The sequence below is a fragment of the Wyeomyia smithii genome, chromosome 3 (assembly GCF_029784165.1).
Source record: "Wyeomyia smithii strain HCP4-BCI-WySm-NY-G18 chromosome 3, ASM2978416v1, whole genome shotgun sequence".
In the NCBI taxonomy this organism is placed as follows: Eukaryota; Metazoa; Arthropoda; class Insecta; order Diptera; family Culicidae; genus Wyeomyia; species Wyeomyia smithii.
This window is the reverse complement of record NC_073696.1, coordinates 159,056,077-159,075,961: the sequence shown is the minus strand read 5'-3', so window position 1 is coordinate 159,075,961 and position 19,885 is coordinate 159,056,077. Positions and strand designations below refer to the sequence as shown.

Here is a 19,885-nt window from a genome sequence, read left to right as displayed (position 1 = left end):
GGGGTCGCTGTACGACGACAACCGATCTTCTTTAATCTGTAACTTGATCGACGACTTCAATATGACAGTTTTGAATACTGGGGAAGCGACACGTGTACCTAATCCTCCAGCACGTGAAAGCGTGCTTGACCTATCCCTCTGCTCGACATCACTAGCGCTAGATTGCCGGTGGAAAGTAATCAACGATCCCCACGGTAGTGATCATCTTCCAATCGTTATATCAATTGCTAATGGTTCAACTCCCCCGAACCCAATCAATATTTCCTACGACCTTACACGTAATATTGATTGGAAGTGTTATGAGTCTATTATAGCGCAATCTATCGAGACTCACGAGGAACTTCCTCCGGAGGAAGAATACGCGTTCTTAGCTGGCTTGATAATCGACGCCGCGACTCAAGCTCAGACGAAACTGATACCCGGGGTAACGATTAGACAGCGCCCTCCCAACAAATGGTGGGACAAAGAGTGCTCTGAGCTGTACGCGCGAAGGTCCGCGGCGTATAAGGACTACCGGGAGTACGGCACTGTCAACCTGCTTCGAAAGTACGAGGCACTGGGCAGGCAGATGAAGAGCTTAGTAAAGGCGAAAAAACGCGGGTACTGGCGGCGGTTCGTAAACGCGTTGTCCAGGGAAACAGCGATGAGCACTCTTTGGGATACCGCCAGGCGCATGCGGAACCGTGACGTTTCGAATGAAAGCGAGGAGTATTCAGATCGCTGGATACTCGATTTTGCCAAAAAGGTCTGTCCAGACTCTGTACCGGAACAGAAAACCTTTCGCGACGCGTTATTAGTAACTACGGAAGAGCCTCCATTTTCGATGTTGGAATTTTCAATGGCTTTCCTGTCGTGCAACAATAAGGCTCCAGGGTTAGATAGAATAAAATTCAACCTGTTGAAGAACCTACCCGACTCTGCAAAAAGACGCTTGTTGAATTTATTCAACAAGTTTCTTGAGCTAAATATTGTTCCGCATGACTGGAGGGAGGTAAAAGTCATTGCTATTCGGAAACCCGGGAAACCTGCCTCTGATCACAATTCATATAGGCCGATTGCGATGCTCTCTTGCCTCCGGAAATTAATGGAGAAAATGATCCTCTTACGGTTAGACAAATGGGTCGAAACAAACGGGTTACTTTCAGATACTCAATTTGGCTTTCGCCGGGGCAAAGGGACGAACGATTGCCTAGCGTTGCTTTCTACTGAAATTCAACTAGCCTTTGCTCGAAAAGAGCAAATGGCTTCTGCGTTCATGGATATTAAGGGGGCTTTTGACTCTGTCTCTGTAGAAGTTTTAAGCGCGAAACTTCATTCGCAGGGACTTTCACCATATTTGAATAAATTTTTGCTCAATTTGTTGTCAGAAAAGCATATGTATTTCTCACATGGCGATTCGACAACTTCCCGAATTAGTTACATGGGCCTCCCCCAGGGCTCATGTTTAAGTCCTCTCTTATATAATTTTTACGTCAATGACATCGATGAATGTCTTGCAAATTCATGCACGCTAAGGCAACTTGCAGACGATAGCGTTGTATCCATTACTGGTGGCAAGGCTAGCGACCTGCAAGGACCATTGCAAGATACCTTAGACAATTTGTCTGAATGGGCTCTTAAGCTGGGTATCGAATTCTCTCCGGAGAAAACTGAGCTGGTCGTTTTTTCTAGGAAGCATAACCCAGCTCAGCTGCAGCTCCTACTAACGGGTAAAACGATCTCTCAGGTTTTAGTCGCTAAATATCTCGGGGTCTGGTTCGACTCCAAATGCACCTGGGCTTGTCATATTAGGTATCTGACACAAAAATGCCAACAGAGGATTAATTTTCTTCGTACGATTACCGGAACTTGGTGGGGTGCTCACCCAGGAGACCTTCTAAGGTTATACCAAACAACGATATTGTCAGTTCTTGAGTACGGCTGTTTCTGCTTTCGCTCCGCCGCGAACACGCACATTATAAAATTAGAGAGAATACAATATCGTTGTTTGCGTATTGCCTTGGGTTGCATGCAGTCGACCCATACGATGAGTCTTGAAGTGCTAGCGGGTATTCTTCCGTTGAAACATCGTTTTTGGAATCTCTCTTACCGGTTGCTAATTCGATGCACAGTTATGAACCCATTAGTAATTGAAAATTTCGAGAGGTTGGTCGACCTTCAATCTCAATCCAGATTTATGACTTTATATTTTGACTATATGGCTCAAGATATTAAACCTTCTTCATACGATTCCTCCAATGTCGCACTTTTAGCTACTTCTAATAATGCTATATTCTTCGACACCACCATGAAACAAGACATTTCTGGTATCCCGGATCAATTGCGACCCCAAGAGATCCCTAAGATTTTTTCCAATAAGTTTAAACATGTTAGTTATGATAAAAGCTTTTACACTGACGGATCTAATCTAGATGAGTCCACTGGCTTCGGTGTTTTCCACGAAAATTTTACCGCCTCCTACAAACTCGATGCTCCTGCTTCCGTGTACGTCGCAGAACTTGCTGCTATTCAGTACTCTCTTGGAATCATCGAAACCCTACCCATAGACCACTACTTCATCTTCACAGATAGTCTCAGTGCCATTGAGGCTCTGCGATCAATGAAGCCTGCGAAGCACACCCCGTATTTCCTGGGGAAAATACGGCGGTTTTTAAGTGCTTTAACAGATAAAAATTACCGGGTTACCTTAGCGTGGGTCCCTTCTCAATGCTCGATTCCGGGTAACGAAAAGGCTGACTCTTTAGCTAAGGTGGGTGCTATTGACGGCGATATTTATGAAAGACCAATTGCTTTTGATGAATTTTATAGCATTTTGCGTCAGAGAACACTCAACAGTTGGCAATCATCATGGAACTCAGATGAACTGGGACGGTGGCTACATTCCATTTTTCCTAAGGTATCGACGAAAGCATGGTTCAAGGGGTTGGATGTAGGTCGGGACTTCATTCGCGTGATGTCCAGACTTATGTCCAATCACTATACGTTAAACACGCATCTCTTTCGTATAGGGCTTGTAGACAGTAATCACTGCGTTTGTGGCGATGGCTACCATGACATCGAGCATGTTGTTTGGTCGTGCACCGAATACTGTGGTGTTAGGTCTGAGCTTATAGATTCCCTTCGGGCCCGAGAAAAACAACCGAACGTACCCGTTAGAGACATTCTGGGAAGCGGTGATCTCCAGTACATGACACAGCTATACGTGTTCATAAAACACGCTGGTATTAAAATATGAAACTCTTCTATCTATTTGTTAGATTACCATTCCCGCTACACGCTGAAAGAAGATGATACACTAAGCTGGAGACACCCAAACGAAGACTCGGCATCTTCATGTTCACGCAGACACCTCAGTCCAAACTGCTCAAATAGAACATCACTGCTTAGCCATGTACAAATAAATAAATCGTATAACTCAATATTGTTGAAATCAAAATTGTAACTCCCCTCCTCTCACCTTAAATCCCCACTAGCTCGTAGTCGGCCGCGAGAATAAAGAAAAGGCCTCCCTCTTTTCCCTGCTAATTTAGAACTTAAAAAAAATGTACTTGGCTCAGTTAAACATAAATTGTATCGTGCCGTGTCAAATAAACTATTTAAAAACAAACAAGTATGCAGTGAATGAAATATACAGTGCAGCACTGATTTTTAACTCTAATGTTTGAATTCAACATTATAAATTTCCCGGTTCGGTATTTAAATTCCCGGGTTTTTCCCGGGTCATTTTCAAATTTCCGGTTTTCCCGGTTTTCTCGGTTCGCTGGCCACCCTGTTTTGACCAAAAAGACCCTAAAAATGTTTTCAAAGGACGATTGAGGTGTTTTACAATCGACAGGGTGGCCACTCAAAACCCAAAATGAAATTCCCGGTTTTTTTCCCGGTTCGTTCAAATATTTTACCCGATTAATTGTACTTCTGAATTCTGTAGTTTTCCACAAGTTAAGGATTGAAAAAAACATGACTTTCGATTTACATCATAATATGCTCAAAGTCACTACTTAAACGTATTCAGCCTTATTGGATTCAAAAATCAAATAGCAAAAATTCGAGGAATGTGACGGACTCATCTTTTTCGAGAGAAGATCTGGTCTACGAGTATTTTTTTAACCACGCATAAAATACTCATTACAGGGGACTCCAAGGCCAAATTAAGTTTGAAGGAACCACTCTTACCTCAAGCATATAAGAATCAATAAATGAAAGAATTATGTCACACATTTCTTGCAAAACAAACTTCAATTTAATCAGGCCAATCAGATTTTCAAAACACTTCAAACACATTACTTCAGCAGCGCACGCATCTCTTCATCCATCAGTGCTGCCTTTTTATGGATGCCCGCGAGAAATTTTGCCTTTTTGGCTTCTATTGCTTTAATGGCACTGGCATTTTTTCCGGGCTTCTTCATCTTGATTTGACTGCTCCTTCTTCTTTGTCTTCATCAATTTAACATCATAGACTTGGTGATATCAATTTCGTACACTTCACCGGCATCCTGTACTGCATCGTACACCAAGCGCTGTTCTACAAGGCTTTCCTAATCCTTGTGGCATTGCCATGGGATTTTTTTTTTATTTTTTGTGTTAGGGAAATAGAATTACGTTGTCCATTGATGTGAACTTTTGTATTATATATCCCAGTCAATTGCTATACGTGTCCCCTTGCAAAATACAATGACCACTATTGTTGAGTGATCAGGTACCTGCACCGACACGCTCCCAGTCAGGTGAAATATGGTTTATGAAGCCAATCACCTTCCCAGGATTCAAAGACCAAATCTCTTTGGGCTGTAAACAGCCACTGCCAAGAAACCTTGATCTGCGTTTAAATAATGCACCACAACTGCACAGCAGATGTTCCGATGTCTCGCTTTCCATATTACAAAAGCGACAGATATCATCCTGAACCCGGCCAATGTTCTTTAAATGATATCTACTCGGACAGTGCCCCGTTACTAGGCCGACGTATGTACAAAGAGCTCTTTTGTTGAGCTCTAGGAGCTTTTTTGAATGATTCTCGTTTGGTGTGATAAATCTTTTAGATTGGGAACACTTTTTGACATCAAACCAATTGGTTATCACCTTTTGTTCCTCCCAGCGTTTAAGCTCCATTTTCACTGCACAGTTTGATATACCGCAGAAAGGTTCTGGGCCGATAAACTGTGAGTTAGATCCTTGTTTTGCAAGTTCGTCTGCCTTTTCATTCCCACCAATGCCACAATGTCCTGGAACCCAATACAAATTTACTAAGTTTGTTTGAAATAGCTGTCGCAATGTGAGAATACATTCCCAGACTATCTTGGATGTACATTTATAAGCATCAAGTGCTTTCAGTGCTGCTTGACTGTCAGAGAAAATACAAATATTTGCATGTATGTATTTCCTAGTCAGACATACACTCGCACATTCAAGGATTGCAAAAATCTCTGCTTGAAACACTGTTGGCCAGTGTCCCATTGCCACTGAAATATTAATTCCAGGGCCGAAGATTCCTGCACCAGTTTTGGTACCTATTTTTGAGCCGTCTGTGAAAAATATCGTTGAACCGGGACGGACATCAGGAACTCCGACTTCCCAGTCTGCACGCGACGTTTCGCATACCTTGTAGGGAATATCATGGTTATCCTGAGGAGCCATCCAGTCTCCATTCATACTCATCACTGGCCCTCTTTTGAAAAAGTCCAGTATTGTCAGGTGACCCACAAGATCACCTGACAATATAGTTTTTGTTCTTTTTAGCTTCAAGGCACTCTTTTCTGCTTCTAGTTGCACGTATTCGTACAACGGCAGCAGATGAAGAATTGCATCAAGAGCTATTGACGGGGTGCTTTGCATTGCTCCTGTTATAGCAATGCACGCAAGTCGTTGAGCTTTATCTAGCTTTGTTCTAGCGGTGGACTCTTTGGTTTTTGGCCACCACACTAACGCAGCGTAGGTCAGTTTTGGACGTATAATAGATGTGAATATCCACATTACCATTTTCGGTCTCAAGCCCCACTTTCTCCCAACGGTTTTGGAGCACAACCATAATGCACTGACCACCCTGTTGATTGCATAGTCAAGATGTGCATTCCAGTTTAGCTTGGCATCAAGGATAACTCCTAAGTATTTAACCTGTTCACTGAATGGAATTTCTACTCCTCCAATCTTGAGAGTTTTTAGATTGAATTTCCTCTTTCTAGTGAAGGTACGATTACAGCTTTTGTCGGATTAATGCTGAGACCCTCCTTTATACACCAAGACTGGGTATACTCCAAAGCCTCCTGCATTCTTTCCGAAACTATGTTGTCGAACTTTCCTCTTACCAAGATGACTATGTCATCTGCAAAGCCCACAACTTCGAAACCTTTTGCTTCTAAGCTTTTGAGAAGATCGTCCACCACCAAAGACCACATAAGTGGCGAAAGAACACCTCCTTGCGGACATCCTTTCGTTGCCCTTATCATGATAGACGAGCCTCCCAACTCAGAAGTGATTTCTCTTTTTGCAAGCATGGTATGAATCCAGTTAACAATGCTCGTGTGAAATCCTTTGTTCTTCATTGCACTAGACATTGAAGAATAGGACGCATTATCAAAAGCACCTTCAATATCTAAGAAAGAGCACAGAGCAATTTCTTTAGCTGAAAGTGACTTTTCAATTTTCATGACCAGCGTATGAAGCGCTGTTATAGTGGATTTTCCAGTTTGATAGGCAAACTGGAACTTTGAAAGCGGTTTTGTTTGCATGTAAGATGTATGAATGAAATCATTCAGCACTTTTTCCATTGTCTTCAACAAAACCGAAGAAAGACTAATGGGTCTGAATGATTTAGGATGCGTCTTATCACGCTTCCCAGTTTTAGGTATAAAGATTACTCTTACTACCCTCCATTTTGATGGAATATGATTCAACCTTAAACTGGCCTTGAAAATCTCAATGAGAGAAGGAATTAGTATTGCTTCACCTTTTTGAAGCAATGCTGGAAATATTCCATCTACACTTGCAGACTTAAAAGGCTCAAAGGATCTCATAGCACTTTCCACCCTGGTTCTCGTAAAAATTTCACACGCCACATCTGATACAGTATTTTCCGTTCTAGCAGACCGAGAGCTAGTCTGCGTAGAACAAATTTCAACTAAATCAGAGATGGCTGAATCCGTCTTTTCAATAGAACCGGGAAAATGCGTTTCCATCATTAGATTTAAGGTATCACGAGGACCACTAGTATAGATTCCGTCGTGACGCTTTAGATTGCCAAGCTCAACGGTATGATCTTTGGCAAGAGTCTTTTGTTATCTAGAAACAACTGGAGTTTTTTTCTATAGATTCACACATTTGAACCCAAGACCTTCTTCTAGATTTCCGGATTTCATTGCTATATTCAGTTAAGGCTCTTCTATATTGAGCCCAGTCTGAAGTACGTTTTGCTTTATTAAAAAGTTTCCGACTATTTTTTCGAAAACTTTCAAGCTTCTTGTTCCACCATGGCACGTCCCTACTTGAGGACGATTGTTTGGCGGGACAACTTTTATTGTATGCATTTATCACCATTTCATTTAGCTGAATTGTCATAGATTCCAATTCTGAAACTGTTTCAATTCTGCTATAATTTAAAGGTGATTCTTTTCGCAAATATTGTGCATATTGATCCCAGTCTGTTTTTTTAGGATCTCTGTAAGTAACAGCTGATGGTTTCCCACCAATCCATTCAAACAAAATGTGCTTGTGATCAGATAGTGAGGTTTCATCCGATGCATGCCAGTTAACAATTTTTTTCAGAAATTGCTGGACTGCATAGCGTCAGATCCAAAACTTCACCTCTGATAGCGTTTGTAAATGTTGGTTTGTTACCTTTATTGCATATATCTATATTATTTGACGAGAGAAACTCCAATAGGCACTCACCACGACCATTAACACCCTTGCTCCCCCAAACTGTATGGTGAGCGTTGGCATCACAGCCTATGATGAATGCCCTATTATTGTCTCTGCAAAATTTGACAAACGAAGCAATCTCAGGAGGAGGCGCCTCATTTATTTCACCTGGAAAATAAGCCGAAGCAACAATTACCTCAGTATTCCCCCTGGTGGTTGGCACCTGAACCATGACCGCTACAATATCTCGTTTTACAAATTCTGTCACAAATTCTGCCATGGGATATAATCAAAGTCCTCTTAATAAATATGGTCAAGTCAGTAAGGTTCTTGCCTGAACCGGCCATCAGATCTCTCCAAAAACTATTGAAGCGCTTCTCGCTACGGTGGTAGGAAATCAGTAATGTCTTCATCGATTGCATAGCGCCTGCACTCGAAACAAATGCACCATTTTGCACGCCGTCATGGAAAATCCGACTGCGACCATAAGATTGATCGGAAGACAACTGAGAATCACCCATACAACTGTGTCTCGACTGGTAAAGTCGTTTAAGGAGTTCCAGGCGACCGAGCTGCGGGCTGGAAGTAAAAGAAAATCGAAGACAGCTGACTCTCTAAAGTTTCGAAAGATGTTGAATTATTTCAAGCGTACTCCGAACCATTCGATTCGCGGCTCTGATCTGAAGGCAGAGTGTTCCACCTAGTTCGTTTAGCAAACAATGAAACGAGCTGGGTTTCGTATATTAAGGTTCGGAAGGCACCAAACCGGCGTGATCAACAAAACAGAGTGGTTAACGATAACGAAACCAACATCGAGACAGACGCAAAGCAGATACTGGGGCTGGAGTTCTACGTTGCCAAATCACAGTTCGATGTTCCAGAAGACCTAAGGAAGAAGTGGACAAATTCGCCAAAAAATACATGCTCTGTTGGAAAACTGAGTAAACCGTACATCACAACGGGTACCATTAACAGCGAAATGTACCGCACCGAGTGCCTCCAGAAGCGTCCATTACCCTTTCTGCGGTCCCACGGAGGCGAGACATGATTTTGGCCGGTCCTGGCATCATGCCATTAGGCGCGATCGATGTTGGATTGCTATAGAGACAATAACGTATTTTTTGTACCAAAAACCACCACCCAATTTCATAATGAAAGCCAAAGTTCGAAAATCGTCCAAGCTATTGAGACCGAGTTTGAGTTGAGATAAAAATGGATGAATGTAACTAAAAAGGTCGACTCCACTGTTGCGCAAAAGGTTATAAGGGGTCTTAAGGGAATGGTGCGAGATTTCAGGGATGGAAAGGAAATTGAATAAAATAATTATGCCGGAACACAATTTATATGTATTAGTTCATTCCCTGAAAGTTACAAGAAAATCCGAATTAAATAAATTTTCGACGAACACTTTTGTCTGGTGCGTTTTCTCGAGTACAAGACTTACTCAGCAGTATTGTGTTCTCTTGGCGATATTCAGTGGAATTCCCGGTTTTTTCCCGGTTCTAAACAATTCCCGGTTGTTTCCCGGTTTTCCCGGTTGGGTGGCCACCCTGAATCGATATCTGGTCATGACGTAAAGTTTAATTTGCGAGCTGGCAGTCCCTAATTCTAGAAGCCAGATATTACTTATTGCAGAACCGTCAAGCCCCTCAACCTAGGAGAGAGACAAGCCTTCCAGAATGGTAATAAACGCAGAAATATTTTCTATAAAACCTAGGACTGTTATACTAATAATTACGTGGAACATCCAGAGATAGGGATACCATCCGTCCTGATTTAGCAGGACATGTCCTGATTTTGAAATCCTATTTGGGCGTCCTGATTTATTTTTCATATTCTAGCATTTGTCCTGATTTTCCTAAAATATTCAATGTTGTAGTTTGACAATACGCAGATTTTTTTTGGAAATTAATTTTTTTCCGATTTCGGGATACAACGTTCACTGAGATTGAATTTTGTGTTCGGTTGAATCTATTTGCATTGTTACGAAAGCTGAGTTTTTGAGAGAAAATGGTAACTAACAATGTATAGTTTTGTAATAGTAGATGAATTTGACATCTTTTTATTGAAGAACTTTGTGAAAACATCCAAATTTATTGTACCATCTCATAATAAGCAATAGTACGGAGTTATATAAGAGCGATTTTTTCTTGGTTTGCTAGTTCACCTTACCAAACAGTCCCAAGCCGTGGTGCGGCCTTTGCTGTACGTGAAAGTCGTCCAAAAGTTCCATGGCTGCAGCTCGCCAGCTCTGCAGTCTGCGTAGAGTCTACAGGTCGTCTTCAACCTGATCGATCCACCTTGCCCGCTGTGCACTCGTCGACCACCTCGATTTCATCGCCACCAACTTGAACTCGAGGTGGGAGGTTAGCATGTCTTCTCGTCAACCCCTTCCTTTCATGTACTTCGTCTTCGATGCATTGATGACCAGTCCAATCCGTTTGGCTTCGGGCTTTAGTCCGATGTACGTATCCGCCATCTTCACAAAGGTCCGAGCCGCAATGTCGAAATCGTCGGCGAAACCAAACAGTTGAACCGATTTTTGAAATATCATGTCACTCGTATTAAGTCCCGCTATTCTAATGACACCTTCCAAGGCAATGTTATACAGTAGAAACGAGAGACCACACCCTTGCCTTAAACCTTTTCGAGTTTCAAAGGGACTCAAAAGTGCCCCCGATACTCGAACTACACACATTACTCGTCGCTTCGTCGCTTTGAACAACCGCGTTAGTTTGTCAGGAAATCCGAGGTCGTGCATAATTTACCATAGCTGGTCTCGATGGATTGTGTCGTACGCCGATTTAAAATCGATAAACTAATGATGTGTGGGCACGTTGTATTCGCGGCATTTCTGTATGTCTTGCCGATCCGCGAATATCTGATCCGTGGTGGCCAGGGCACCCATGAATCCCGCCTGGTAGTGCCGGTTTGCTAGTTTATATTAGATCAAATTTGTGCCAAAATTAAAGGTGTCTTGATTTTAAACTCGGACTAGATGGTATCCCTATCCAGAGAACAAAAAAAGATCGACGTTGTGTGGAACGAACATCACATTTTTATTGGTCATTCTTAAAGAGCATAATAAAATGAACTCATTTTTGCAGGAAAAAAAAAACAAGAAAACACTCACTTACATTAGACTGTTATGTGAATAGCAGTAAATGACTTAATTGCTAAACAAAATGAAAAGATATTTGATTTATTAATGGTTTTATTAATTGCCTATAAAAAGATACGAATCCATACTATTCTTCTCTTTCAGGTGCGACGTGATGCAGCTGCTAATCCCAGCCATACGATTTTCCAGGTTTTGGTAACTTTATGGGTTCGGTACTACAATTAAAAAAAAAAGTTTTGAATTAATAGATAAGATCTGTCGTAAATGACGCGCTTAAGTAAGCACTCGCTTTATCGGTCGAGAAAAATACATGAAAAGAATGATGTTACTTTCACAGGTCGGACTCGATCATCCGGAGACTCGATTCTCCGGAATTTTAGATTCCATTATACCCCCTTTTTCCAGAAAAATATTTTCTGGCTACTCCGCTTCATCATTTAAATAACGAAAGAATATATAAATTACGATCGTTAATTGCAAACTCGAATAATTTTTTATGATTCGATCAATTTAAGTTTCCAATCGAGGGACACTCCAACACTGATAGAACGGAGACGTAAACGGCAACGGCGACCAGGCAACTACACTTATAGCTCTTACTCAATATTAAGTATAAATTAAGAAATTTACCCCTGTAATGGACTTATTCCAAGCACCATTTAGAATAAAAGTAAATATAAAACAAGCGGTGCGATCATATATCGCATCAGCATAAAACGACGGTGCGATCACCCGCTGCATCAGCAGAAAAGGGTATTGCTACCGACGTGTACAATAAACTGATCGCTCAGTGCGATTCATTCGAGTACCAACGTTCGTCGTGTCTTTACTGCTAGATGACACTCCCGGGTCCGGCTAGGAAGCCGGACCATTTTTAGTTACCTCATGGCGACCGTGACAGTACATTTCGGCATTAATCAAACTTCTCTAAATAATTAAAAATTTATTAAATACACACAAATAACATGAAACGAAACGAATTACCCATTAAGGAGCAACTGCAAAAAAGGCAACGATAATACAAGTAATAGTTTGAAGCTACTGAAAATGGTAGAGAATAGGTTAATCATTAATCATATCTGAGGCTATACGAAGAGTGGAAACAGTGAATGGATAAATACTTAGAAACATGCAAGCAATCATAGCTATTATCAAAAAATGAATTTTTAAAAAGATGCAAAAAAACATTGGCGAATATGAGAAACGCGATGCTAATAGTAAGCAGTAACAGAAAAGGAAGAAAATTGAGTCACCATAAAACAAATAATCCGGATTCAAATCGATTCAAATAAAAATAATATTACAAAAATAAAATATTTCATAACGAATAAAGATATTTCAAATAAAAGTACAGAGAACAGTATAAAAAAAAATAATAAATCAGGTTTATTCTAGGACAAATAACCCATTGGAATAAATTACGGGTCTTGTGCGTTTTTATTTTAGTTGAAAAAAATTGAAGGTTCAAAATTAAAACATGCTGGAAAAACATATCAGCAATTCAAACTTAAATATTAACTTACTAACCAGCCAAAAAAAAAATCTAAACTAGGTTAAAATCAACTTTCAGCTATTTTCAGTTATGTTCAATTTCATTTTCACCCCCTACACTACAAACTACCTATGCTCCTCATTCATTCCTTGCAGACAATTATTCTATATTTTCAAAAAAAAATCTTTATGAATTTCACTTTATTTTAATTTTTTTATTCCGGTACACGAGGCTGGTCACTTCTGTGTACCCGAATAAAGAAACAGCTTTCATCTTGAGCCTGACCAGCCTAAGGTGGGAGTAACATTTTAACTTTAACTTGTTTTTGTCTCATTTTCACTTACCAAAATTTTTCCTTCATTCGAAATAATCCTTTTCCTCGAGCTCTAAAACTAAACTAAACTAAAATACTACGATTAAAAATTGTCGTTATGAGAGCGCGGTGAAAGCCTGCAACAATAAAAAAAAATATATATTTATTTATTTATTAAAGAGCTGCTAGGTGAATAGGCTCAAAATCCCTAGCAGCCTGTCCTGCTATGCGAATAGGCTAAAAATCCATAGCAAGGCATAGAAATTAAGAAAAATATATTCCTGGGAGTCATGTTATAAAATATAGTAGAATAGGGTAGCAAGCCTGCGCCCAATCAATAAATAAAATATGAAAAATAATTGGATGGAATTTTGCCCCACATGCCCGAACCAAAATGGTTATCGGATGCCCGGGTGAATAAGAAGTGCACGGACTCTAGCGTCTCGTAGCCATAATAATTTAATTTTTTAATACCCCGGATGCCTGGCACTTTAATGATGACCAGAAGGACGTCATAAAATTAATAAGAGATTTAAACTTTAATCCTTCACGATCATTTTCAATAACTAACTAACTAATAAACATAATCATAATTTTATAATATCATAAAAATATTACAAATTTTTAAATTAAACACAGCAAATAGAAAAGCAGTCCAATTATATACCTTAAATTAAGTAATTTCATAACCTAAAATTTATACACTTATTATTAGTTAACATAATATTGCTAACCTTTTCATTGGTTTACTAATCCTTATTATTCCTAATTCCTAATTATATTTCTAATTATATTTCAATTCGTTTTAATATTTTTATCTAAATTATCTTTATCCAACAAATTTATTCAACAGTACCAACTCATATATAACCATAACATTACAAAATATGACATAAAAATAATTATCACATTTTCCTTATTTTCACAAACAAAGCAATAACCAAACTAAAACATTACATGACATTAAAACAAACGTAAAAAAATAACCTAACCTAAATTAAAAAAAAACACAACAAACAGTTTTTCCATAGTCACGAAATATGTGCTAAACAATTCTGCTAAACCTAACTTTAGATAATATAAATTTATGTGTTTATGTAACATGGTTAGAAATATTGCATTCATATATTTTTGTTCTCATCTGATTATACTTAGAGTATAGTCTGACAGAGCAACTATATCAATGCAAATTCTACCAAATTACATAATCATTGTCTCACTAATTTTAAAAACATTTATAAAACAAATTACATAAATCAGTCATAAACCGAACAGATTAGCAAAAGACTCATCAATAACACTGTAATATTTTGTAAGATTCATTTTTTTTAAAGATCATGTAATTTTATTTTCATTTAACTATAATCCGATAACTTTCACAATACTAGCAACAACAACAAAAAGTTGCAAATAAAATACAGAATAAACAACACAAGACGAATCTCACATCTTAAAACAAAAAAAAACCTTATAAATATCTATAAAAACATTTTCCTTAAAAAAAAATCTTAAATTTCAACTTTAAGACCTCCTATAACAACAATAAAAATAGATATTAAAATAAATGATATATAAGAATATTAAACGTTTAAGAAAAAAATTTTTTTTGTTTATTTTTCTTTCGCAAATGACCAAATTATAATAACCCATAACAAAACTTTTTCAACTTATAACGAAAACAAATTACCACTAATTAAATAGAACTTATTATGTAGATTAATTATAACACCTAGAATTCAAATCATCTCTAAGTACAAAACCAATTTCAAAACCTTAGCCAACCCTACATTAATTACATTTACAAAATAATTACATAAATACATTTCATCAATTGCACATTTATTATCTTTAAAGCAAAATCTTATCCTTACAGCAAGATCAAACACATATATTCAATCAAAAATAAAAAAAGAAACAAATTCTTTTTTCAACACATAGCGATGCAACGTTACATAACTTCAAATTTCTAGACAATCTTCATCATCCACAATAGATTGGAGCGTTCATGAAAGATCACAGACATCTCAATAAATAGCATTCGTTGTTTTGCTTTCGTCTCGATTAGACGCAAATTGTTCATCTCCGTTTGAGTTTGCAAAATAACAATACACGAGTTATCGTACGGGTGTTTTTTTGTCGATTAGTTCTTGTGCTGCGCGATAACAATAGCCGGTAGTTTATCGGCAGAAACATCTTCTGCACACTGGTAGGGGCAGGCTACCCCGCCAGTGATTCGATACGCAGCTGATATATCAGCAAGAATAATTCTCCCGCACCGCTGTTACCCCGCTAGCAGCACGGACCATCATACGATCGAGCGAGTGGAAGTCAACTACAAGTGGCATCTACAAGGTCGCGTGTAGGACACGGCCACTGCGTCTCAACACGAAGCTGGATCGTCATTGTTTGTTCTGCGGAGACGCTCGATTAATTCTACTATCAGCCGTGAGGTCGTGACTTAGACGTTCGGTGACGTATTACCTTTAGAATTTTTACTATTATTATCAATATTATTACTATGTTATAATATTATTATTAATATTATTATTGATATTATTATTGTTATTATTAATATTATTACTATAATTATTATTATTATCATTATTACTATTGTTATTAGTATTATTATTACTGTCTTTTTTTTATTTGATCCATTGTAGATTGAAAAATTGTTTTTAAAATTTAACATCAACTACTTGAAACCCCCCCCCCATATTCGAATATTTATCGTTTGTGTGCGGTAGAGCGTAACGCTCCCGCAAAATGGACGACATGCAGGTGCAACTTTTCCTGGAGGTGGAAACAAACGGGGAAGAAATTGAAATTTCTCCCATCAGCTCACCCCTACCTTCCCCTGTGCCCTCCCCTTTGCCAAGTCCTGTACCAAGAGTACCGAAAGTACGGGTAAAAGCTTACCCAGATGCCGCTGGCGGTCCCTACGTTGTTTTTTTTCCGGCCCATAAAGAAGCCATTGAATATTATTCAAATTGGCAAAGACCTAGCAAAACATTTTTCGGCCGTAACCGAGATTACGAAGGTGAGGCCGAACAAACTGCGAGTTGTCGTGAGTAGCTTGAAGCAAGCAAACGAAATTGCTGGCTACGAGCTCTTCACGAGAGAGTATCGCGTGTACATCCCTGCCAAGGATGTAGAAATCGACGGTGTGGTTACCGAGGGGAATCTCACTGTCGATGACATTTTGCGTCATGGAGTTGGCTGTTTTAAAAACCCCTTGATGCAAAGTGTAAAGATACTGGATTGCAAGCAATTGCATTCAGTATCCATCGAAGAAGGGTAGAAGAAATTCCTCCCTTCGGATTCCTTCCGAGTAACATTCGCCGGATCCGCGCTGCCGAACTACGTCCGCTTGGACAGGGTTCGTCTACCTGTACGCCTGTTCGTACCGCGGGTCATGCATTGCCAAAACTGTAAGCAGTTAGGTCACACAGCCACCTACTGCTGCAACAAGGCACGCTGTAGCAAGTGCGGAGGCAATCATGCTGAGAACGCTTGCAGTGGGGATACTGAAAAGTGTCTTTATTGCGAGGGAACTCGGCATGACCTTCCGGCATGTCCCGCGTACAAACAGCGCGAGGAAAAAATTAAGCGTTCCCTTAAGGAACGATCAAAGCGCTCTTTTGCAGAAATGGTTAAGAGGGCTGAGCCACCCTCGACAGGAAACATCTTTTCCTTTTTGCCAACCGATGAGGGTACATCTGACGATCCCGTCGAAGGGTGTTCCTATGCCTTGCCAGAGGGATCTAGGAAGAGGAGAATGCTCAACTCTCCTAATCTTACTCGTAAAGGTCGTAAGATAACCCCTAGCGGAATGACCAATAAGACAACACAAAAAGGAAGCGGTGAAGAAAAACTGAAGCAAGTACCCCCCGGTTTTAATTTCAAATCAAACCAGGAGTACCCACCGCTTCCTGGGGCACCAAAAACCCCTCGTGCACCCATTTCTCGATCAGAAGACATAAAAGAAACAGGGTTCATAAAATTCTCTGATATTGTGGACTGGATATTTAAAACATTCAACATACCAGATCCCCTTCAAAACATTCTTCTTGCCCTTCTCCCAACAGTGAAAACCTTTTTGAAGCAACTCACAGCAACTTGGCCCCTCATTTCAGCTATCGTATCTTTCGATGACTGATACGTTAAAAGAGGTTAGGAATTCTGTCACTGTGTTACAGTGGAACTGCAGAAGTATCATCCCCAAATTTGATTTATTTTCACATTTGATAAACACATACAATTGTGATGCGTTCGCGCTTTGTGAAACTTTTCTCAATTCAAATGACCAACTTAATTTCCACGATTTTTACATCATTCGTCGATATCGAGACTCACACGGTGGAGGGGTACTTTTAGGGATCAAAAAGTGCTATTCTTTTTTCAGAATCGACCTCCCCTCGATCTCGAATATTGAAGTTGTTGCCATTCAAACGAATATGAATGGAAAAGACCTTTGCCTTGTTTCGTTATATATTCCCCCATCCGCGCGGATTGAACAGGAGCAACTCCTTGATATAGCAGAATTGCTTCCCGCACCTTTTTTGATTTTGGGAGATTTTAACTCTCACTGTTCGCTATGGGGGTCGCTGTACGACGACAACCGATCTTCTTTAATTTGTAACTTGATCGACGACTTCAATATGACACTTTTGAATACTGGGGAAGCGACACGTGTACCTAATCCTCCAGCACGTGAAAGCGTGCTTGACCTATCCCTCTGCTCGACATCACTTGCGTTAGATTGCCAGTGGAAAGTAATCAACGATCCCCACGGTAGTGATCATCTCCCAATCGTTATATCAATTGCTAATGGTTCAACTCCCCCGAACCCAATCAATATTTCCTACGACCTTACACGTAATATTGATTGAAAGCGGTATGAGTCTATTACAGCGGAATCTATCGAGACTCACGAGGAACTTCCTCCGGAGGAAGAATACGCGTTCTTAGCTGGCTTGATAATCGACGCCGCGACGCAAGGTCAGACGAAACCGATACCCGGGGTAACGATTAGACAACGCCCTTCCAACAAATGGTGGGACAAAGAGTGCTCTGAGCTGTACGCGCGAAGGTCCGCGGCGTATAAGGACTACCGGGAGTACGGCACTGTCAACCTACTACGAAAGTACGAGGCACTGGGCAGGCAGATGAAGAGCTTAGTAAAGGCGAAAAAACGCGGGTACTGGCGGCGGTTCGTAAACGCGTTGTCGAGGGAAACAGCGATGAGCACTCTTTGGGATACCGCCAGGCGCATGCGGAACCGTGACGTTTCGAATGAGAGTGAGGAGTATTCAGATCGCTGGATACTCGATTTTGCCAAAAAGGTCTGTCCGGATTCTGTACCGGAACAGAAAACCTTTCGCGACGCGTTTATAGTAACTACGGAAGAGCCTCCATTTTCGATGTTGGAATTTTCAATGGCTCTCCTGTCGTGCAACAATAAGGCTCCAGGGTTAGATAGAATAAAATTCAACCTGTTGAAGAATCTACCCGACTCTGCAAAAAGACGCTTGTTGGAATTGTTCAACAAGTTTCTTGAGCTAAATATTGTTCCGCATGACTGGAGGGAGGTAAAAGTCATTGCTATTCGGAAACCCGGGAAACCTGCCTCTGATCACAATTCATATAGGCCGATTGCGATGCTCTCTTGCCTCCGGAAATTAATGGAGAAAATGATCCTCTTACGGTTAGACAAATGGGTCGAAACAAACGGGTTACTTTCAGATACTCAATTTGGCTTTCGCCGGGGCAAAGGGACGAACGATTGCCTAGCGTTGCTTTCTACTGAAATTCAACTCGCATTTGCTCGAAAAGAGCAAATGGCTTCTGCGTTCTTGGATATTAAGGGGGCTTTTGACTCTGTCTCTGTAGAAGTTTTAAGCGCGAAACTTCATTCGCAGGGACTTTCACCATATTTGAATAAATTTTTGCTCAATTTGTTGTCAGAAAAGCATATGTATTTCTCACATGGCGATTCGACAACTTCCCGAATTAGTTACATGGGCCTTCCCCAGGGCTCATGTTTAAGTCCTCTCTTATATAATTTTTACGTCAATGACATCGATGAATGTCTTGCAAATTCATGCACGCTAAGGCAACTTGCAGACGATAGCGTTGTATCCATTACTGGTAGCGAGGCTAGCGATCTGCAAGGACCATTGCAAGATACCTTAGACAATTTGTCTGAATGGGCTCTTAAGCTGGGTATCGAATTCTCTCCGGAGAAAACTGAGTTGGTCGTTTTTTCTAGGAAGCATAACCCAGCTCAGCTGCAGCTCCTACTAACGGGTAAAACGATCTCTCAGGTTTTAGTCGCTAAATATCTCGGGGTCTGGTTCGACTCTAAATGCACCTGGGCTTGTCATATGTCATATTAGGTATCTGACACGAAAATGCCAACAGAGGATTAATTTTCTTCGTACGATTACCGGAACCTGGTGGGGAGCCCACCCAGGAGACCTTTTAAGGCTTTACCAAACAACGATATTGTCAGTTCTTGAGTACGGCTGTTTCTGCTTTCGCTCCGCCGCGAACACGCACATTATAAAATTAGAGAGAATACAATATCGTTGTTTGTGTATTGCCTTGGGTTGCATGCAGTCGACCCATACGATGAGTCTTGAAGTGTTAGCGGGTATTCTTCCGTTGAAACATCGTTTTTGGAATCTCTCTTACCGGTTGCTAATTCGATGCACAGTTATGAACCCATTAGTAATTGAAAATTTCGAGAGGTTGGTCGACCTTCAATCTCAATCCAGATTTATGACTTTATATTTTGACTATATGGCTCAAGATATTAATCCTTCTTCATACGATTCCTCCAATGTCGCACTTTTAGATACTTCTAATAATGCTATATTCTTCGACACCACCATGGAACAAGACATTTCTGGTATCCCGGATCAATTGCGACCCCAAGAGATCCCTAAGATTTTTTCCAATAAGTTTAAACATGTTAGTTATGATAAAAGGTTTTACACTGACGGATCTAATCTAGATGAGTCCACTGGCTTCGGTGTTTTCCACGAAAATTTTACCGCCTCCTACAAACTCGATGCTCCTGCTTCCGTGTACGTCGCAGAACTTG

General features: G+C 40.2%; 2 protein-coding genes across 6 annotated transcripts in view; one reads left to right on the top strand and one right to left on the bottom strand.

Moving 5' to 3' along the window:
* Nucleotides 1-19,885, bottom strand: part of LOC129732744 (NADH dehydrogenase [ubiquinone] 1 alpha subcomplex subunit 7-like) — a 133,817-nt gene that overhangs the window by 65,809 nt on the left and 48,123 nt on the right. For 2 of the 5 annotated variants that reach the window (XR_008729338.1, XM_055693925.1), the window contains one exon: nt 11,051-11,190. The exons of 1 other annotated variant lie outside the window; for it this stretch is intronic. Coding sequence is in view for 1 of the 4 variants with exons in the window: in XM_055693925.1 (XP_055549900.1) it covers nt 11,139-11,190 (52 nt within the window). In the remaining 3 variants the exon portion in view is untranslated. Of the gene's footprint in view, nt 1-11,050; nt 11,191-12,811; nt 12,918-19,885 lie in introns of those variants that run through there. 2 more of the 5 variants (XR_008729340.1, XR_008729339.1) reach the window with 2 other exon arrangements.
* Nucleotides 1,390-18,638, top strand: LOC129732741 (uncharacterized). The gene is made up of 2 exons (XM_055693922.1): nt 1,390-11,252; nt 11,313-18,638. The coding sequence occupies exon 1, from the start codon at nt 1,421-1,423 to the stop codon at nt 3,233-3,235; it is 1,815 nt and encodes a 604-aa protein (XP_055549897.1). The 5' UTR covers nt 1,390-1,420; the 3' UTR covers nt 3,236-11,252; nt 11,313-18,638.